The 22,630-nt window shown below is 35.1% G+C and overlaps 2 protein-coding genes and 1 pseudogene across 9 annotated transcripts in view; 2 read left to right on the forward strand and 1 right to left on the reverse strand.

Annotated features, from left to right (window-relative positions):
- CEP57L1 (centrosomal protein 57 like 1) overlaps positions 1 to 8,715 on the forward strand; it is a 75,262-nt gene extending 66,547 nt beyond the window's left edge. For 5 of the 6 annotated variants that reach the window (XM_042939521.1, XM_042939524.1, XM_042939520.1 and 2 more), the window contains 6 exons: positions 973 to 1,050; positions 1,520 to 1,606; positions 4,637 to 4,714; positions 4,831 to 5,075; positions 6,321 to 6,465; positions 8,289 to 8,715. In XM_042939521.1, coding sequence (XP_042795455.1) covers positions 973 to 1,050; positions 1,520 to 1,606; positions 4,637 to 4,714; positions 4,831 to 5,075; positions 6,321 to 6,465; positions 8,289 to 8,507 — 852 coding nt within the window. In that variant the 3' untranslated portion in view covers positions 8,508 to 8,715. Of the gene's footprint in view, positions 1 to 972; positions 1,051 to 1,519; positions 1,607 to 4,636; positions 4,715 to 4,830; positions 5,076 to 6,320; positions 6,481 to 8,288 lie in introns of those variants that run through there. The other variant, XM_042939525.1, reaches the window with a different exon arrangement.
- LOC122220252 lies at positions 2,998 to 3,430 on the reverse strand (annotated as a pseudogene).
- A 764-nt stretch (positions 8,716 to 9,479) lies between the features above and the next one.
- The window catches only part of LOC122220247, a 95,999-nt gene continuing 82,848 nt past the window's right edge, over positions 9,480 to 22,630 (forward strand). For 2 of the 3 annotated variants that reach the window (XM_042939508.1, XM_042939510.1), the window contains exons 1-2: positions 9,480 to 10,101; positions 10,904 to 11,109. The gene's annotated coding sequence lies outside the window, so the exon portion shown is untranslated. Of the gene's footprint in view, positions 10,102 to 10,235; positions 11,110 to 22,630 lie in introns of those variants that run through there. The other variant, XM_042939509.1, reaches the window with a different exon arrangement.

The following is a 22,630-nucleotide window of genomic DNA, read 5'->3' on the forward strand; positions in this document are numbered from 1 at the left end:
TTCAAACCCATGAACTGTGAGATCATGACCTGAGCCCAAGTCGGACGCTTAACCGACTGAGCCACCCAGGCACCCCTATTTTTAACTTTTTGAGGAAACTCCATACTGTTTTCCAGAGTGGTCGCACCAGTTTGCATTCCCACCAACAGTGCAAGAGGGTTCCCCTTTCTCCACATTCTCACCAACACCTGTTGTTTCTTGTGTTGTTGATGTTAGCCATTCTGACAGGTATGAGGTGATATCTCATTGTAGTTTTGATTTGCATTTCCCTGATGATAAGTGATGTTGAGCATCTTTTCATGTGTCTTTGGTCATCTGGATATCTCCTTTGGAAGAATGTCTATTCATGTCTTCTACCCCTTTACTTGGATTATTCATTTTTGTGGTGTTGAGTTTTATAAGTTCTTTGTATATTTTGAATACTAACCCTTTATCAGATATGTCACTGGCAAATATTTTATCCCATTCTGTAGGTTGCCTTTTAGTTTTGTTGATTGTTTCCTTCACTGGACAAAAGCTTTTTATTATGATATATTCTATATGTTATATTTATTATATGTCTTCCTATGAATTCCCTCTGCCAACAACTGCACCCTTATAATATGCACACAGTAGAAATTTATTGTGATTTGTCTATGTTTTGAATGAAACACTGAGACCCAAGCTATAATTGTTTGACCCTCTAGACCTCAGAAGTTTCATCATTACAATTTTGTTGCTGGAAGTTAATGTCTTTGCATGTACATTCTTTGCTTTCCCTTTGTTCCTCTTATATGTAATAGCAGATAAAGAAGCATAGGAAGGAAGCCAGGAAAAATCTTAGCATCTTTTGCCCTTTATTTTTCTTTCTTTCTGTTTAATTTGCTGAACTATTAAGAATTAAGACTCCAAAGACTCTATTTGGAAAAAGAACAAAGGATATTTGACTCTAGGTTTTATATAACAATCCCAGTTTTTTTTGTTCTTTTGCAGGGCAAGATTAAACATTTAGAAGAAAAACTTAAGGAAGAAGAACATCAGCGTAAGCTATTTCAGGACAAAGCATCAGAAGTAAATAGAGCATTATATTATTTATCAAAATAAACCACAGATTATTTATTATACTTATTTTTCATTGTCTGAAGCCTATAATTTCTGCTTCATTGCTTGTTAGTTTTGTCTCTTTTTGCTATACTAATGAAATTCTTAGTAAGTCAGCCAGTATATTTATATACTTGGATGCACTGCCAAGAGAGGTCTTGTAGTCTTGAAATTTTGACATATATCTATGAAAGAATTCCTGATATAGATTTTCAGTTGATTGGTATACGTGTATTAAGTAATGCATTCTCTCATAAACAGAAAATGGTTGTAATTATCAATAGACTTAGTAGCTTTCACATACAAAAAATAGTATTTGGAGTTTTCTTCCTCAGAAAGCATTTTTGTCTTTATAAACTGAGACTTGATTTCTCATTATAATGTCTTTGAAGAGCTTATTAAAAATCAGTTTTATAAAGCTTGTTCTTTAATATTGTAGCTTCAAACTGGACTTGAAATCAGTAGAATTTTAATGTCTTCAGTATCAAATAAAAAATGCTCCAAGGAGAAGAAGAAATCTTCAAAGGTAGGCAGATACTTTATTCTTATTTGCTAATGTCTATTTCTTTACTCTTCTAATATTTATATCTATCCATTTCCAAAAAGAATTTGAAGAGATTTGTAATAAAAGGCATGCAATAATGCTATGAAATGTGGATTAAATCATAAGTTGAGTGATGATGGTTTTAGGTTTGAGGATAGACTATTCTATAAAACCTAGGTTAAAGAAAGTATCCATAGTTGAGCACAAAACCTAGTTCCAAGCTTGCTCGACAATCAAAGCAAAAAGGAGCATGTAACGGTCAGTATATCTGTCTTTGTGAAATAACAATGAGCATTCCAGTTTTTCCAGAGAGACAGACATTTTTCTAGTTCTAAACTCTTTTTTTTTTTCAGTATGTACAACTTTATTGAAGAAAAATAAATCAGTTATTAGCAGAGCTATTAGTTGATTACTCATCCATTGACAGCTTGTATCATTTATTTAATGCTGTATTAAATGGTGTATTGGAAGATAGATTAACAAATAGCTCCAAGTCTCCTAACAATTTAAATGAAAATTTAAAAATGTTTGAGACCCCATTTTGGAATACAAAGGGTATTTGGCTTCCAGTTTCCATTCTCTATAGAACAAGAGCATGTCATTCCTATATTAACATGCATAAAATACATCACATTTTCTGTTCTGCTGATGCCATAAATTAATACCATTTCTCCAGTCACATCAGTTTTTTTTAATGTTTATTTATTTTTGAGAGAGAGAGAGACAGAGTGCAAGTGGGAGAGGGGCAGAGAGAGAGAGAAAGAGACACAGAATCTGAAACAGATTCCAGGCTCCCAGCTGTCAGCACAGAGCCCTACGCTGGGCTTGAACCCATGCACTGCAAGATCATGACCTGAGCTGAAGTCGGACCCTGAAGCAACAGAACCAACCTAGGCGCCCCCCCAGTCACATCATTTTTGAGCATAAAGTATCTCTAACAGTAGAAGGTTTAAAAAAAGAATGGGTACTTGAATAATGCTGCTTCCTTTGATGTGACAACCGAGCATCCACCTCCCTCCCGCTCAGGTGATTTCTTCAGTGTATTAGAGCAGTGCAGGATGGTTTTAGTCTCATAACCAAGTTAGAGTAAAGACACTGGCCACATAATACACATGCTCCTTTTTAAAAAAAACAATTCTGAATCTTGGGCAACTGTTCCCTTATAACTACTTTTTAGTTTCTAAAAGCAGTTGTTGTCTAAAGCTGGTCTTTGTCAGATGAGTATGCAAATGAGTGGAAGGAGATAAACAAAAAATAACATTTTAAAAGATGAAGTCTGATAAGGGAGTAGCCAGATAAGAAAATCAAAAAAGGAACAGTAATTTAAAGTTTATTCCAGCTATAATGCAGGCTATTCTGACTTTAAGGTAGCATCACATAGCATACTTCTGAGTCCATTTCCAGGATACTCTGTTGTACTTCTATTTTATAGATCCATGCAGTCTCTGGCACTAGGGTGTCATCTGGGTTTGGATCATATAGCAGGGAACAAATGGATAATTTAGAAATAATTAAAGCAGGAGATCACTGTGATCTTCGAATATCAAGGCAAATGCTACCAATCCTGTAATATTTAAAAAATACTGATTGATAAATTCTTCTTGTAAATGCAACCTTAGGTGGCTTCAAGGAAGAGTCTATAGGAAAACGAATTGTCAAAAAGAATACACTGCCTCAATATGGGCCATCATTAGGTCCCATAATTGTGGCTTGCTGATGAAACATTTCTTCCCCAACAGGACCTGCAGAACACTGTGCTACAGGGTCATGGGCCAAATCACTCTTATTAATCCATTTCAGTCCCATAACTTGTGCTTTTTGTCTGGCCCCTCACTTTCTCAATGGGTGCTCAAAGACTGGACCAAAACTCTTGATTATCTAGGCACAGGGAAGGATTGTCTTTTTGTCTCACACTGGCTCTGCCAGACACAGGCACAGAGGGAGGGGCCAGGGCTTCCCTCAAGCTGCCCCTAGTACTAAACTCAGAGAAACGTATTCTGCAATACTTTATAAAAGTGGCACTAAATGACACAACAGATGATAACAATACAATAGATCCTGGAAGCAGTTTTATATAATCTAAGGTCACCAGAACCCATTTGTTAGAAGGACAGTAATAATTGTCTGTCAGTTCAGATCTTGGGAACACAGAAACTCCTCAGATTGGAAAAGTAGTAATTATACACAGTTGACAATATAGTACTATCAATAAATACAATAAAAAATCAGTGACAACTCTGCAGATGAAAATAAATCCCAATCTAAGCGAGGCCTTTAAGAATTCATAAGTGACACTGTTCTTAAGACTGAGAAAAAAAAAAGATGCCTACGTATCTTGCTACTTCTGATAAAGAATAAAAATACTTACATACTTATTTGGTCCAGCTCATCCTGCTTTGCTATCAGTGATTAAGCTGTAGTACATCTATAACATGAAATACTACACAGAAATAAAAAGAATGTGTTGATATTTGCTGGATCCTGTTGAAGGAGATTTGGATCGTTTTCAGTTTTTGACTATCACAAATAAAGCTGTTATGAACATTTGCATATAGGTTTTTGTGTGAACGTAGGTTTTAATTTTTCTGGGATAAATATCCAAGAGTACAATTGCCAGGTCATATGAGAAGTACATGTTTAGTTTTACAAGAAATTTCCAAATTATCTTCCAAAGTGGCTATATTATTTTGTATTCCTACAAGTGATGCATGAGTGATCTGGCTTCTCTGTATGTTTGCCAGCATTTGTTGTTGTCACTGTTCTCCATTTTGGCCATCCTGTTAGCTGTGTAGTGATATTTCATTGTAACTTGCATTTTCCTAATGGCTAATGTGCTGCAGATCTTTTCATGTATTTATTTGCCGTACATATGACCTTTTCAGCAAAATGTCTATCCATATTTTTTGCTTCTTTCTAATCAGATTGTTCACTGTTGAGTTTCGAAACTTCTTCATATCATAAACGTCTTAAAAAAATTTTTTTGTTTACTCTTTTTCCTTTGTTAATATTTAGAAAACTAAATGTTTAAAGAGAGGACCACATCAGCAAATTTATTCCAAGTTTGAATCACTGCCTATTATGGCTGAGAAGGTAAGAGAGGAAAAAATGAAGATACTTGTTCTGACACACTCCCGTTTTGTTGTAAGTGCTATTTAAATACCATGAGTCATTTAAAATTGTTCTCAGCTATTTCTTTTCCCCTAAAGTCTGCCAGTGCAGGCCATTCTGTGAATAGAAGTATGCAAAGCCTCCTGCAGATGATGCAACCTTATGGGCCACATATCCTTCGGAAACCTACTGAAGTTACTGAGCTTAGATGTCTCTACAAGCCTACTAGAACAAGTGCCCAGTGTAAAGCTGAACCTTCTGACTCAAAAAATTCCCTTTCTATTTGTGACAATTTGTCTGAACTTTTGATGGCAATGCAAGGTGAACTGGACCAAATGAGTATGTAAGTATTTTTATTCTTTATCAGAAGAAGTAGCAAGATATGTCGGCATCTTTTTTCTTCTCAGTCTTAAGAACAATGCCACTTATGAATTCTTTACCTTTTTTTAAACTTAAAAAAAATTGTTTTAATGTTTATTTTTGAGAGAGAGAGACAGAGCACAGAGGGGCAGAGAGAGAGGGAGACACAGAATCCAAAGCAGGCTCCAGGCCCTGAGCTGTCAGCACAGAGCCTGATACAGGGCTTGAACTCACGAACCATGAGATCCTGACCTGAGCTGAAGTCAGACGCTTAACTGACTGAGCCACCCAGGCACCCCTGCCACTTATAAATTCTTAAAGGCCTCACTTAGATTGGGACTTACTTTCATCTGCAGAGTTGCCACTGATTTTTCATTGTATTTACTGATAGTATTTAAATTTTCAACTGTGTATAATTACTGCTTTTCCAATCTAAGGAGTTTCTGTGTTCCCAAGATCTGAACTTATAGACAATTATTACTGTCCTAACAAATGGGGTCAGGTGACCTTAAATTATAACTCACAAATGCTTTTATAATTAAGATTCTCCTTTTGCTTTTTATAATCTTTTTAATTAAGTGGCATTTCATTAGACAAGTAGGAAAGCAGTTTCTTGTTTTAAACTCTGTCTGGTCTGCATTATAAGTTTTGAAGCATCCATAGTAAACAAGATTCTGTATAGGATACATATTTTAAGCCCCAAGTTTAAATATATATTCAACAAAAATCCCAGACAATACGAGATTTGGGTAGCCAGCTAGTTGAAATAAGACCTCTGTAGAAGATATAACTAGTTCTCTTGACAGTAGTAGGCAATCACCAAATCTAGGGATTTCTCAGGCAAATACTTTTATAGCTGTAATTCTTCCTAAACACCCTATATTAAGAATTCCAAAGTTGGAACTAAAGAGAATCCTTTAATACTTTTAGCTAAGGACATCAGAATGTTTTATTACATTTAGCTATGAGTATCAAAAATTTGGACTTTATTCTAAGGTTCTTTAAGACCCTAAGTCTAGGATATTTCTAAATTTATCTAATCTCAAATCACAAGAGCCTTTTATATTTACTGTAGATTTAATTAGATAACCCTACATAAAGAGACTGTCTTTGAAGATTAATATTTAACTGGCAAAAATTTATGATTGAACAGAATATTGTTTAATTATACCAAAGACATATAACATATAAACCATAATAGTACTTGATATTTGCTTTTCTTTCATAGGGAGCACAAAGAACTACTAAATCAAATGAAGGAGACTGAAAGTCATTCAGTCTGTGAAGACATAGAATGTGAACTAGAGCATTTAGTCAAGAAAATGGAAATGAAAGGAGAACAAATTTCCAAACTGATGAAGCATCAAGATAATGTAAGAAGGCTTTAGTTAAAGATTTTAATAAAAAGATAACATATTTGGAGTCAATGTTATACCTCTGCATGATCTTTCAAATTTGAGATCTGTATATGTGGTTTAGTGAAAAGATGACAGATAGAAATTAGGCCTATTATAGAGCCATCTGTCCCATTGGAATAACATGGCCTCCTACATAACTCTCCAAGATAATTGTAAAGTAAGGGGAACAAGAATGTTTAGTTATGTATTTAGAAATGACCTTGGGAAAATTTTGAGGGAGGCTAAGTTTGCTTTGCAGCCCTCCTGGTTACCCTTTTAACATTCTTGCCCTTTATTTTTCCTGCCCCTAATGCTTTAATGAAGACTCTTATGTTGACAGGTCTCTGTTTCAGTACCCATACATAACCTGGCTCTGCAAGCAGTACTCTAATGCTAAAACCATTGTTTGTACTTTCCCAGAACAAGTTAGGCTGTGTTCCATTCCCTGGGGACCTATGCTTAACTAGCTATAGTGTGGTGGTAAGGGGGACTCTGTCCTTGCATGCAAATGCTTAATAACTAAGAATGGCATAGCAATTTTAATATTTCAACAGAAGAATCATGGAATATGATAATATTTTATCCCAAGACAGTGACTCCATAGGTTGGATTATTAGCACTATTACCCTGCTGGAGCAGAAGGCAGAAGTCTTTCCAGGAACCCTCAAATCACATCATGTAGCTATCTGCCTATATAGAATAGTCAGCATTCATATAAGTTGGTGATATATTAACCTCACAGCTCAGCCTTCCCCGCTTTTATAGGAAAGTGATAAAGGATTCAGAATTTTACTGCCTTTATTCTTCTATGACCAATAAAGAGAAAAAGAGGAAATGAAACTTTTAAAGCAAATATCTTCATTTTACTGGCTTTTAAAGCTATAGTAAGTAAATTTTTTTGTATGATTGTGTTAGGGTGAAGATTATAAAACATACACTTTCTTAGAATTGCATAGGAGAAATTTGAAGGGAATACAAAAATAGTCATATTTTTAACATACATAAATTAAATTTTGAAAAATATTATTTCTACTCCATAATAGCTATAGCAGTATAAATTTTCAAGCATTTTATCATGATAAATTTAATTTCTGAAATTTAAATGGCCTTGGACACATACTAGGTTCTTAGCCAATATCTGGATCAGATCTACAAATTAGGCCCATGCATAAGTGAAATAGACTAAGTAATGGACTGGGTTTGGCAGAAATAGGTTTTGGCTAGTTGATAGGTTTTGTTTCATTTAATTCCATCAACTGTTACCAGATACCACCCAATGAGACATCTTTTAACTGGCATTCAGTAATACTTTAAATTCAGGAATACTTTCAAGTAAAATATGTATATGTACATTCAACTCTATAAATTCAGTGCTCATTCCTGAAAGGTCTTTTTCTCTTGTCTCTGTTCTCCAGTTTTTACTCGTTTCATATCCCTTATAAATCTTCCTTGCAGCTTCTCACTGATCTTCTCAGTCCACATTGATCTTGTCCTACTTTGGCCTTCTCAAATAAACACCTTTTGTCCCACTCAGAGTTATCCCAGCCTGAATTATTCTCTACTTGTCACATATATGCTTTTCTTTCACTAATAAGAGCTATAAGCTTTTTGAGAGCAAGGTTTGTTTTATTCATTATATTTCTACCTAACTGGCATAGTGTTAGGCATATGATAGGTATTCAGTAAAGACCTAATGAACTTTTTAATTTCATGTAACCTTTAAACCGTCAATCCAATCCATTTTAGGGTATATTTTTTATATCTTTTTTTACTAAAATGTTAGATTTTTTTCTCTCCAGGTCCGTAAACTGCAGCAAAAAATTCAAAACTCAAAGATGAGTGAAGCTTCAGGTATTCAGCGAGAAGATAGCAGCCCTAAAGGATCAAAGAACATAAAAAATAGCCCCAGAAAATGTTTGCTAACTAACTCTCTTCAGAAGAACAGCAACTTTCATCCAGTACGAGTCCATAATCTTCAAATGAAATTGCGAAGAGATGATATCATGTGGGAACAGTAATAACACAATAGTAAAACTATCACCTTACATGAACTCTTGTCAATGAGATCTTGAATTGTCTAAAGTGGTTTTAATTTAATATACCTTATGAAATTTTGAATTATGTTTCTAGTCCTTATAAAGTGTCAAGTTGTAATATTTTTAAATTAATGCGTAACAACCTCCTAAGAGTCCCAAATAATAAATGACTGCGTTTTTGTTTCTCTGACTGAAATACCTAATCTCTCCATGTTTTAGACACATTGCTCATTTTGCAGACCTCTTAAGCTAAATCTAAGAAATTATACTGGATTGATGGTATTTAAAATTAAGTGAAATTTGAGATACAAGTACCATTCCACTTTTTTATTTAGTAGGCTTATAACCTTAAGAACCAATATAAAATGAACAGAGTAAGGAAAGGTCTTTTACCTTTCCTGGTGCTTCTTCCCTATCTTATTTTATGAGCTATGAAATGTTTTTCTTTTTTGTAAATGGAAGAGCCCTATAAAGAAGCCTTTAGCCCAAGTTTTTATGTGACAATTATAAATAGGAACTCATGGTTACTTAATTTTTAGATGTCAATAACTTAACTGCAGAAGCCGTTTTCTGCAATTACTATTCTCTTTTACAAATCCAGTGCTGCTTTTTAACACCAGTGATCTATTTATCTTATTCCTTTATCACTAAAACTTTTGATGAGTTTTAGTCTTTGCATTATGTATAATATTCATCAGTATAAATTGAGAATGTAAATTTCCAGGACCCACTTTTATAGGAAAGTACAGGAAAATGAAATTGGATGTTTTATTACCAGTAACAATTCAGAGAAATATGATCTTTTTTTTATATATTTTTAAGTCAGTGATGTCATAAGCAATGTCTTTGTATATGTATGCTTTATAATAAATTTACACTTGTTGACCTATCTTTCCAGAAACCTATGGAAACTATTATGACTCTTGAACTTTTTTGTTTTTTTCACTGAAATCCTTTGGGCCAACTAGAGAACTGAAGTCATCAGCTGAAGTAGAAATAGAAGACTGACAGAAAAGGCATAATAGAAAGGAGAAACTCAGAAGCTAGGGTAGCAGTTTAAGAGATGGTGATTCCAAAGGGTCAGAATTGATGGTACATTTATCTACAGCTGGGGGAATGATCAAGCTATAGGTATGAAAGAATTTTCAGGTCAAGATCTTGGGGAGCTAGGAAAAGCAATTATGTTAAAGACAGTCCTCCTAAGAAATTCCCTAAAAGTGTGTGTGTGTGGCGGGGGCGGGGGGAAGGTGGTAATTGTAGATCTCTGGTGAGGGAAGAAGAAAACTGATTCATTCTCACTGAGAGCAGAGGTGCTAAGTTAGAAGAACTTTCCAAACCTGAAGTGCAAAAATGACTGAAAATGGGCAGATGGATACTTGAAATTATCCTTGAAAGTGACTAATGATGGAGATGAAAGGTTGTCTCTGGTTTAAATACTGCATGTGTCCTTCACCCACTCTTATTCCCTCTCCCTCTGCAGCTTCTTCAGCCCCAGAGACGTTCCACAGAGTGCTTCATCTAAATTCATTTTCATCACCTTACCTACTTTTCAACTTTGCCTTTCCTCCTTGAGAATGTGAGTGCTGTAGTTTAAACTTAGCAAAAAACTCACCAGGGCCGTAATGCAGCCCTGTCTCTTTCTGTGTCTTTGTTTTCCATGCACTTAGGAAAGTGGCTGACTACACTTAGATTATCAGTAGTGAAGTCATCACTTGTGAAACTGTATTGGTAAAACAAAAACAAAGTCATTCTAGGAACACTTGAATATTTTAGTTAAGAATTGAGAATTTTCTTGGAAAATCAATGTAGCATAGAAGAAAAACCATAAGATTTCAGAATTAGAAGACTTGGGTTCAAATTGTGACTCCACCATTTAGTAGTTTGAACAATCAAATAACTTTTCAGGGCCTCCATTTCTTATTTGTAAAGTAGGGATTGTATTGCTACCTAACTCACAGCGTTGTTGTGAGGAATAAATGGAAGTAACGTGTCATAGAAACCACCCAGCAGAGGGTTGGCATTGAGTAAAAACTCAATAAATGTTAAATCTGACTGCCCTGCCCCACCAAAAATTGTCAGACAACCTGAGTTTGCATGTGTTAAAGCCTGAAAGCGAGAGCCAAAACGTATTCTTTGTAAAAGTGGGAATATTCTAATTACTTGGGTTTTTTTCTTCTTCTTCTTTTCTGTGTCTGAGAGGAAATTGTTCTGGCTTATTCCCTAGCTCAGGTTTCTAGTGAGAGTGGGTAAAGAATATAATCTTACCATGGTGTAGAAATACATAATCACACATGGCAACTTGATTTGGAATCTGTTTTGGTTGTTGGGTGACATTATGGAGAAGCACTAAAGAATTGTCTCTTGTTGCTCCGTCACAGCTACTGAACTAGAAATGTGTCCTGCTCACAGACTGCGGCTTACCAGAGCCTTTGACTCCTCAGGGGTGGAGCAAATGATTTCCTTCTTGGACAAGGGCAATCTGTGGCCAGTGTACAAGAGTTGCCATGGCAACCCTGCAGCTGCGCTCTGCCTAGCAGAGACTCGGTAGGATATCGTGGATTTTGTTCACTTAAGTGAAAAACAGGTTTGTTTGTTTTTTATTTAATCAGAAATTGAAAAAAATGAAATTGGAACTGTCTAGCCAAGACAGGTCTCAACTTCGATGAAACTGTGAAACTAGAAAGTGAGTGTTTAAAACAGCAGGTATTGTGAATATTCTAATTCTGGAAATAGTTCCTGGAATCTTGAGTTAACTGTACTTGTATGGGTCATTGGCAGCCTAGCCATTTTTATTGGGTATTAGCTGAATATAGAGGGGTTGAAGGGACATGCTCATTTTTCAGCAGTATAAGATAAAAGGAGATACTTAAAATAGGGAGCTAGCTAGTGGTGGTGGTGTACTTAAAAGTTGTTTTTGAGGGATGCCTGGGTGGCTCAGTCAGTTAAGCATCCAACTCTTGATTTTGGCTCATGTCATGATCTCAGGGTCATGACATCAAGCCCCAGGGTGGGGCCTGCTTAAGATTCTCTCTCTCTCCCTTTGCTTTTCAGCTGCTCATGCACACTAGTGCACATTCTCTCTCTCTCTCTCTCTCTCTCTCTCAAAAAAAAAGTTGTTTTTGAGATTTTTATATAGACTTTTTACTTTAAAAATACAACTATACAGGGGCGCCTGGGTGGCTCAGTCGGTTAAACTTCCGACTTGGCTCAGGTCATGATCTCGCAGTTTGTGAGTTCGAGCCCCACGTTGGGCTCTGTGCTGACAGCTCCGAGCCTGGAGCCTGCTTCAGATTCTGTGTCTCCGTCTCTCTCTGCCCCTCCCCCACTTGTGCTCTGTCTCTCTCTATCAAAAATAAATAAAATGTAAAAAAAAAAAAAAAAAAAATTTAAAAAAATATAACAATACAACTAAAAAATTACAACTTTTAACTATAAAGGAGTAGTCTTAATCTGTAACAGGACATCAAAAAATTAAATTAAAATTTGATTGCAATGTGGTGAGAATCAAACTAAGGGGGAAAGTCTAGTTGGTTATGCACAGTGGAAGGACTGCTCACCGTGGCCAAAAATGTGCCAGCTGCCATTGTTGGTGTAGAGTAAATAGTGAAACTCCTAATGGGGTTTCCTGGAACTCTATTCAGCTGTAACTAAAGCTGTCTGCACTGAGAACATTTAATTGTATGTGAAGTTTAGATAACTAAGCTGACTCCCAGATGTATAATAAGACAAAACTCTCTACGGCATAATAGCATCTGTGAGGGGGGGAAAAAAAACTCATTATGGGTTCCATGGCACCTTTTGATGAAATGAAGATAAAATTATATTGGCTGTCATTGATGTAAAACTAAATTTACTTCTTGGTAATTGAATATACTTGGCCAATGCTTCAGCCTTTTTCTTCACAATCTATATGCTTATTTTCATGTAACTTCTTTAATTCCTTTTTCATATTTTGTTATGTAAGGAGAATTAGTCATAACAAAATTGTAAAGTTTAAAGTTTTAAAATATTGTCTAGGTCAGAGGTTTTTGTTTTGTTTTGTTTTTTTTTTTTTTTTAATTGTAGTTGTGAATCATTTGAAGAATCAGGTGGATTTTTTTTTTCCTGGTAGAATTTTTGGGAGTGTTCTCCTTATTGGGATAGAGTCATTGAATTCTCATTTGGTGCAAGATCCTGCTAGATGCCATAGGCAATTATTAGAACTATAAATTAGCACACCCCAATTCAGGGGTTTATTTTTTAAAGAAATAGAAGTTTATCTTTTACTATGAAGAAGTTTATTTTTTTACTATGTATGTATGGTTCATTGTGTACCTATGTGCTTTGATAGTTTCAGCAGAAAATAATAGAGAAGCAAATTGTTACTTAATGCTCTAAAGCAGTTTTGTGACAATATAGGTCTTGTTAATGACCAGTTCAGCAGTCCGCAGTGTTGGGAAACTGAATCCAATGTGCTTGGAGGAGGAACGTTGGGAATTATGAGTTAGCTGTCAAAAAAGATACGTAAGTGATGAATCACTGAATTCTACTCCTGAAATCATTATTACACTATATGTTAACCAACCTGGATTTAAATAAAATTTGAAAAATTTTTTAAAGATAAAAAGTTCTGTGACATAATCATTTTTCTGGAATAATCTTTTAAAATAAGGGTGAATTTATCCATCGTACTCTCTGCCTAGATTTTTCCTGCATAGATATTGCTTGTCTAGCCTTACCTCATTCTTCAGGTCTCAATTTACTGCTTCCTCTAGGAAGCTCTCTTTAAATCTCCCCTTAATACCGCCCCCCCCCCCCCCCCCCCCCCCCCCCCGCCTTCTCCCAAATCTGGCTCAGCTGCCTCTTCTTGGTATTTCTCCTTTGTTTGCACTTAGTATACTTTCTTGTTATCGTTTATTTGTTTGTCTTTCCCATAGACTGAAATCTCCCTAAGGGCATGATCCTGCCTTGCTTACCACTGTAGCCCAGCACTTGGCACAATACCTAGCCCATAAGTAGACCTCTCAATAAATATTTGATAATTGCTTGTCATGAAACTTGGTTAACCTTCTTTGATGGTCTCATCAGAGTAAGCATAATGGGTCAGGTACTGCTGTTTTAGACACCAGTTCAATTGTGCTGCTGTTTCATCTTTCAAGGATATGTGACCAAGTTTTACATAACCATTGGTTAAAATATTCCAGTCTTTTGTTGTTTGTTTGGGTGTACAGACAACAGGCACTCAGAATCATGCTTTCTTTGATTTTATAATGCTAAGAGGCAGAGATTAGAGAACAAAGGTAGTTCTTTATTTGTGTATTGGTGTGTTGGACATGTTCATTCAGGAAGTAGTTACTGATCTCTGCTCAAGTATTTGTTGATCTCCAGGATACTGTGCTAGATGCTATGGGAGATTCAAAGACACATTATACATGAATTCTCTCTTCACGTTGCTTAAAGTCTGATAGAGGAGACTGTACAGAAGTATAACAGAAGGAAGAAAACAATAGTTGACATAGAGGTATAATGACCATCCCAGAGAAGATGCTTAAATATTTGTCTACTAAATTTCTCATCTATTGATAGATAAAGTTGGCCTATTTGTATTTCTTCATTTTTTTTCTTGATATATATAGCTTTCATTTGCTTTTTCACCTCATGGCAGTATTGGACTAGGATTCTTAATTCTTGTTGATTGAAGATACTAGTTCACTTAATATAAATTTCAAAGATGTATTGTCTACATAACCATGTATCAAGACACGAGTAGAAAAAATAGGTATGAAACACTGAAGTAAAATAAGGGAGTAGAGAATAAAGAAGGTAAAAAAAAATCAAGCAATAATGACTGAGACTAAAACAGAAAAGTAATAGTTTTTGACTTGCACAGAATTATGCAAATGATTACCACTCACTTTTCTTATGAATTTAAGCCACTCAATTCCTTCACACTTCAGCTTCCCCATAGGTTGGACCAAGTCAGTGTTTTTCAAACTGCAGGTCCTATCCTACTAATGGATTGTGAAATCCATTTAGTGGGTCACTATGAACACTTTTTAAATGATATTAGAATAGCATTGAAAATATCAGGGTACATCACACGCAGAGAAGGTCGTCAATATTTTTGTGAAACTCTGTGAGTACTGGATAATAATTTAAAATGTAGTCCTAAATGTTATTTAAGGAAGAAGAAGTTGGCTCTTAATAAATCTTTAAAAGGAATGTATTTGAAAGATGTGGAGGAAAGATAGCCAGTTTAAATTAGGAATACTCCCAAATATCCCTTATGGTTTGTGGCAATCTACTATTTATCCCAGAAATACTATTACAGATGTGTTTTCTATATTTTACAGATAGATGTCCTGTTTTAACACCATTACATTTACTGGCCTATAGAACACTCTTTTCAAATACTAACCAACCTATATTAGAGAAATGTCACTTTTCTAATGTGGGCCCAAATAAATATATTCAAAGTGAATCCCTTAACAAATGACCTCATTATTCTTCATCCATTGTTTCTATCTAGTCACTGCTTCTGTGCAGTCTAGCAAAGCATGGGTCCTATGGGTAGGAAAGAAATTTGTTCTGCAGGTGCTTAAGACATTTTGTTTTGTGTGTGCATGTGTGTGTGTGTGTGTAATTTTAATTTCAATTTTTTTTTAATTTTTAACTTTTAAAATTTTTTTGAGAGATAGGGTGTGCATGTACATGTGGGAGAGGGACAGAGGAAGAGGGGGAGAGAGAATCCCAAGCAGGTTCCATGCCCAACGCAGAGCCATGAGATCATGACCTGAACTGAAATCAAGAGTCGGACACTTAGCCAACTGAGCCACCCAGGCACCTCTGGGTAGTTTTTAAATTCATAAAGATATGAGATTTATGAGAGAAAAACTGTGTGCATGTCAAATCTGAACATCAACATACAACAGCACTGAAAAAATTAAAAATTGATATACTATCAATGTGGTGCTCTTTAAAGTTATGTCATTTTACTGAGCGTTAGACCTGATAGAATATTTTTAAATGAGTGAGTGGGTGAAATATATAAATACCTTACCTGGAGGGGCGCCTGGGTGGCTCGGTCGGTTAAGCATCCAACTTCGGCTCAGGTGATGATCTCACGGTTTGTGAGTTTGAGTCCCACATCAGGCTCTACGCCGACAGCTCAGAGCCTGGAGCCTGCTTCAGATTCTGTCTGTCTGTCTCTCTCTCTGTCTCTCTCTGCCCTTCCCCTGCTTGCACTCTGTCTCTCTCTCTCCCTCAAAATAAATAAACACTAAAAAATTAAAAAAAAAGAAACCTTACCTGGAAAATAGCTTCATTAAATAAAGTACTACTAAGAGGCTGTATTTCTGTGACTTTTGATATCCTCTTCAATGTATTTCTTTGTAGCCATATCAGCTCTGGGTTATGGTTAGAACATAGGGAGAAATGCCATAGGGAAGTGAACACTGGAATGATGTTCATTATAATGGGATTCTACCTACTTGTAAAAGTTTATTCATTACAAATTATTAAAGTTGCTTAAATAAAGAGATCTTAAAAGGAAGATTGTAAAATGAATAGACCTTCTAGTCATAGTTAAAATAATACACTGTTGACCTAATTTTAGTTGGCCTGATTAAGTAAATTTTAGGATAAGTTCAGAAATCATTGAAAGGTATTTTTTTGGTTAGTTTTCTTTGAAGTTAAATGTACATTGACTTGTATTTCTTAGAAAAATCTATTACTGAACTAGTACAGAATGTGAATCATTTCTTGTCTGAAATATAAGATTGATGTTTACAGAGCAGTTGTCCAGAATCTTCTTGCTGAACTGGAAAGTATTTCACTTTTTTTCACTGTAGGTCCTTTCAACTTTACAAATGTGTTATTTAAAACATAAATCATATTGGTACACAGGAAACCCATTTAAAATTAAATTTAAAAACACTCCTGAGAATTCCATGGAACATTTCTGGTTTTATAGTTTATAATTTCTAGCAAAAGAAAAATGTTTAATACCTTAAAAATATCTTTTCAGAGACAGCCAAATCTAAAATGTGTAATACATATGAGAGAATAATGCTATTAATATCTTAACTATTGAATGCTTGAACACAACATAAAAAGCATCATTATCTTTGCTTTTCCCAAAATAAACTGAGCTAACAAATTTAAAGCTGGGAAATTCAGTACCAGAGTTAAAATAAGTTATTTTTAGGTATGGAATTTCTACTTTTACTTTAATCTCAAAACTAAATGGTATGTTAAAAACTTATTCTATATTTTTATGTATATAACTTATCTGCTTGTGAATTTATATCAGTTAATACATATCTTGATTCTCTCATGTGATATGAGCACTGAGCTAAATTTTCAGATAAAGTACTTTTCTTTTTGTTCTTTTATAGCATAGGTTTCAAGTAGATGGAAGGCTGTGCCTTTGGTATTTGGGTAGGATATTTGCCTGTGATTTCAAATTCTCAGAGCAACTTCCTAACATTCCTATGAATGTTCCAGAAAAAGTAGAGTTTCTCTTAACGAGTCTACTAAAATGCTATTGATTCAAACTTCCAGCTGCTGAAATAAAACATAAGCCACTTAGAGACTAAAGCATTTAGAAAAGAAAAGGAGTTCATATGCAAAGAAGATCTACAAGGGAGTCCAAGCTTTAGAAGGACAGCCTTAACAAATTAAAAATATGACAAGCATTTAGAGGAAAAAAGATACCTGCAAACTTACCAAGGTCACCAAGTTTGTATGCACTGTCTTTAAGGTGGAAAACAGCACTTTTTTCACATAATTGCCGTATCCAAAAAGGTCATCGCATATCTTCAGACATTTCCAAAATCAGAGATATAGTTGTTTTAATTAGAGAGTAACTTACAAGAAAGACTCAAGATTTCATTTACTTGAGGAGCAAGAACTAGACAGGGTGATTGTTTGCTGATGTTACTTTATCTCAAGGTTGCAAAGTAAGTTTGCAGGGATTCCCCAAGACCACCTTTGTGTTCAATGATTTCACTAAAACAACACACAGAACTTAGAAAAGCTGTTGTACTCACAGTTTTGGTTTATTACAGCAAGAGAATACAGATTTAAATAAGCAACTGGAAAGGGGACATTGGACAAAGTCTAGGAAACACCAGGCATGAGCTTCCAGTTGTCCTCTTCCAGTGAAATCATGCAGACAAGCACTTAATTCTCCTCGAAATGATGTGTGGTGATATGCTTGCAATATTGCCAAGCAAGGAAGCTCCTCCAAGCCTTGGTGTTCAGGTTTTTCAGTATGGACTGATCACACAAGCATGGCTGACTGCTCATATGGCCAACCTTCAGTCTCCAGCCCCTCTGTAGGTCAAGCTGATACTGCATGGCCTAAGGCCATAGTGGACCATAAATCACATTGTTAGCATGAACTATCTGGGAGGCCTGCGGTCCCTAGGTAAACAAAAACATCATCAGGCAGGATATTCCAAGGCCTTAGAGGTCATCTCCTGGGAGTTGAGTAAAGACCAAACCTTTCTTTGGAATGTGAAAGGTTTACACAACTTAGACATGTTGTGTTGACCCTTTACACTGTTGTTTCATTTTGTTTTCTACTCTGATATGTGATGTGCATTGCTTACCAATCTGGTTAAGATGTAAATTTTGCCTCCAAATTTCCTCCTAAAGCATGGCTCTGACCACATAAATTTGTCTACTGATTTTATGATACAGTATCATTACTTTGATATTTTGTGTTATTTGGTCAGTTTTATTATATGGATGTGACAAAAGGTGATGCTTAATGCACAGAGACCTTTTTATAATCTGGTTAGTGAAACTAGAGACATGTGATACCACAATTTAGGGATTAACTTTGGAGACTTTGTAAAGTCTTTAAGGCTGTCATTCCTTTATATGTAAGATACTGCTCCCATAAGCTCTTATACTGAAATCCGAAGCCAAGAGCCATTCAGTTCACCTCAGTCAAGTTGCTTGGAACTTGTTTAGTAATGGGCTTGCCATACCTACTTTAATGGGATTTGAGGCATAGCCACAGACAGTAAAGCAATTTTTAAATTACTGCTTGGTAGTAAGGAGAACAGGTTTTGATTGAACTTATGCTAAATAGCTACATGGCTATGAAAAGGAAGGAAACTTCGTAAAGGCATTTTGTATAATATTTAATAATTTTTACCATTTTGTGGTACATTGATACATGATTTTCTCCAGAATCATTATTTTTGTTTTCCTGCCAGTCTCTTACTTATAAATTCCGTTAAGTATTTCCAAATATTTTTTTTTTCTGTAATTCTGAAGGGTCAGTTGGAACATAATACCATTTAAGGAATGTTTCTACCAGTTTATATAAGTGTAGCCAATAGATAGATCAAAATAATGTATGTCCCTTAGAAAGAAAGCATTCACAGAATTAACTCATTTAGTCCTAGGTGATAAATTCTTGTTATTCTGATTTGAGGTGAAGCACTCAATTTCTTGAAGTCATTTGCTTCTGGATTTAAAGAATCCTAGAAATCCTGACTCTATCTTTTGATAGTCTGACAGGTATCTTTTTGTCATGCTGATACCAGTTTACACTGAAAAATCTGTTTCCATGAGTCCGCTCCCTATAGAGTCAACAATTACGAGTATGGTAAGGTGTTTACTGAGGCTTTCATTCTTTTCATGTTTGTTCCAGAAGACTCCGTTTTTGCTCTGTATCTTATCATGGGGACTTGATGAAAAAGCAGAAACTGTCCGTGGATGACAGGGCTCAATGGCTTAGGTTAATTTTGTAAAGGCCAACAATACTAGAATAGTGGGGAGTAGAATCTTTTTTCTGAAGTGACACATAATCATTTTATAAGGATTTAGTCAATTATTATCCTGAGAGGATAATTTATGGATTGAGTAGGCATTAAAAAGTCTCCAGGTTCTTTTATCTCAAAATATTTTTAGGATTGTCAACTGCAAATAAAATATTCCTTTAAAAAAATCAATTTGGGGGGTGCCTGGGTGGCTCAGTTAGTTAATGCATCTGACTCTTGATTTAGGCTCAGGTCATGATCTCATGGTTCATGAGATTGAGCCTCACGTAGGTCTCCATGCTGACAGCACAGACTCTGCTTAAAATTCTCTCTCTCTCTCTCTCTCTCTCTCTCTCTCCCTCTCTCTCTCTCTCTCTCAAATAAACTTTAAAAATAAATAAATAAAGTTTAAAAAATAGTTACTGTGCCAATCTTTGTATAGAGACATGAGTATGCTTCTGGCCAACCTGAAAGTTACACAATTGCTAAAAATATCTTTATTTTATATTTATAGTAATACATTTACTTAAATGTAATTAACTTAGTTTAAGCTCCTCTGAACTGCTGTGCAAGTTCTTTTCATATGTAGGACTCAATAAGCAGGATGACTTTTGCAATAGTTTTGAGCTAATAAAAATCTGCAGTATACCAAACATATCTAATGATTTTTAGTATTCCTCCTTTTATAGGATAAATTAACAAAACTTTGGAGCTGTCTTGCAACTGTTTGGGAAACCCCAAAGAAAATTTTATATAGAAGACATAGTAATAGTTTATTATTCTGAATTTGCGAAATGCCATATCAAAAAAAGTTATCAGAGGATAAAAGATATGATTAAGTGACTAAAGAAGGTTACAGGCAATTTGAAACATTTCTTTCAAAAAAGAACATGTATACCAACATACATCAGTTTTTCATATATATCTTTTCAACCTACTAATTAATGGTCACTTAAAATATATAAAAATAAAAGGCAAGTGTATGTAAAAACTATGTTTGTTGACCTAGTATTTATTTTGTTCTGTACAAATGACTTGCTTAGATATAATTTATATCCAAAGATTACTAATTAAATAAGTAACTCAGTTTAATATTCATTTAGGAATTAGAAAAGTATCTATAAAGTATAATTATTTAGGCTTTCCATGAGAAAACAAACCTGTCTTGCATAAGTTAGAAGAGTATACAACATTTTAATTCTCACTGTAATTAAATCAGAAAGGAGACATCTAAAACAGCATTATTAAACCAGTCTAATTTGTCCAACTGCATGCTCATTAGGAACATGATTACTTAAATTTTTCTGTTTTTCATACTAAATATTTAGGAAGTCTTCAAGTTTTGTTTAAAGGTACTGAAGTTTTCTTTCTATTTTTCTCTCTGCTGTCAATTTGCATCTCATTACTTATCTTGTCAACTTGTAAACAAGGCTATTTTTGTAGTAATTTTCCAGTCAGATTGTGGGTTGAGCTAGAAGCACAACTTTAGATTTATTAACACCTTATTTTGGGGCACAAAGCTCTTTTGTACATCTTTACCTGGATTATTCATTTATTTATGCTTTCCTATTTTCTTTTGAGAGGAGAGAAAGTAAAAGTTATGCACCCAGAACTTTTTAGATTTCTTGCAGGGATCATTAAGCTCTAAGCAAGTCAAAAGCAATCATTCTCTCTCCATCACAAATTCAGGCTTTTTGTAGAACGCTTGTACCATTCAAGCAAAACACAAAGTCTCTACCCTTTGCTCTAAAACCGTTTAAAAACAATTTCAAATTTTATTCATTGTGTATATTTTGTCCTCTCTCATGGTAAATTTGTCTGTTGGAATTAGATATCCTTATATAGTGTGTTCAATTGACAGCTCTTATGGCCTGTTAGTCTCTAATAGTATCCCAAGGGACAGAGAAAGTTTATAATTGTAAATAGACTATTGTAGAAAGCTGTACCTTCCTTTTTGAGGAGGAAAGAAGGCTTTTAAAAAAATACACTAAAAGAACCAACAGCTTGGTTTTATAACATCAGCCACAGATGGATCAAATGTAATCCAAGTACAAAATCTCACTGGCTGATGCAGCTCCAGATTTCCAATATCTGCTCTTCACTCCGGTGGGCACGAAAATATTTTTATTTTGATTTGAATCAGAGTGGCACACAACATGAGAACAGCATAGAGGGTTTCACCAGTGGTAAGGCAGCAATGAAATAAATGAGTACTATGGGGAGTAATATGAGCAACTTTCCAACTTACTAGTGAAACCAGTCATCAGTTTGACTAAATCAAGCTCTCAAGACCTAAAGGCAAAGAAAGATGTATCTCAATGACAGGAGCTAACAGAATGCTTAAGACAAACGTAAAATACAATCAAATACACTGTCATATGTTACCTCATAAGGACCAGACAGACCATTAAAAACTGTATTACCAACATTGCTGCCGCCAAAAGAGAAATAGTGGTTGTGTACAAATCAGAACTAGCATGAAAACCAGACTTAACCAGGAAACAAAAAACCAAACAGTTATAAAAAAGAAATAGAATCAACTAAATTAAAACCCTATTTACACAGAAGATTCACCCTAGGACTGGAAAAAGTTATAACTCAAAGAGCCGTTAAGTTACAGTTTACTTGGTTCTGGCTGGCGAATACTTACCCCTGGTAGATAAATACATAAAATCTTGGTAGAATCTATAGAATTGTCAAGGAGATACTCAGAGGCAAAGCACTTATTAAGGAAAAGTTTACTTTTAAGAAACTTTTGTAAGAAACTCCCAAGTATAAAAGGACTGGTTCGCCAGATAAAAAATACAAGAGTTGGGGGCGGGCGCCAGAGTGGCTCAGTTGGTTAAGCGTCCGACTTTGGCTCAGGTCATGATCTCATGGTTCGTGATTTTGAGTACCACATTGGGCTCTGTGCTGACAGCTCCGAGCTTGAAGCCTGCTTTAGATTCTGTGTGTCTTTCTGTGCCCCTCCCCTGCTCACGCTCTCTCTCTCTAAAATAAGTAAATAAAAATATTTTTTAAAATGTTAGGAACAACCCCACAAAATTATCAATACTATTAGCTTGTAGTTAGTCCGCTCATGATAGAAAAGAGCAATTTTCTCAAATGGCTGTCACAGCTACAAAGGTTATCACAAATCAACATTGTAAAAGTTGATAAAATTGTGTTTATGAGGGAGTCAATACTTATAAACAAAACTTAAGGATTCTTTTATTTGGGGACAGTGAACTAGACACAGTGACCCTGTTTTTGTTTCCTTGTTTTGTTTCTCTCAGGGTGCAAGTTGTTTTATTTTCTGATTATGATGTATACACACACTGACGCAGCAGAGCAATGTGTCAAGTTTTG

This window comes from Panthera leo, chromosome B2, assembly GCF_018350215.1.
Source record: "Panthera leo isolate Ple1 chromosome B2, P.leo_Ple1_pat1.1, whole genome shotgun sequence".
Taxonomy (NCBI): Eukaryota; Metazoa; Chordata; class Mammalia; order Carnivora; family Felidae; genus Panthera; species Panthera leo.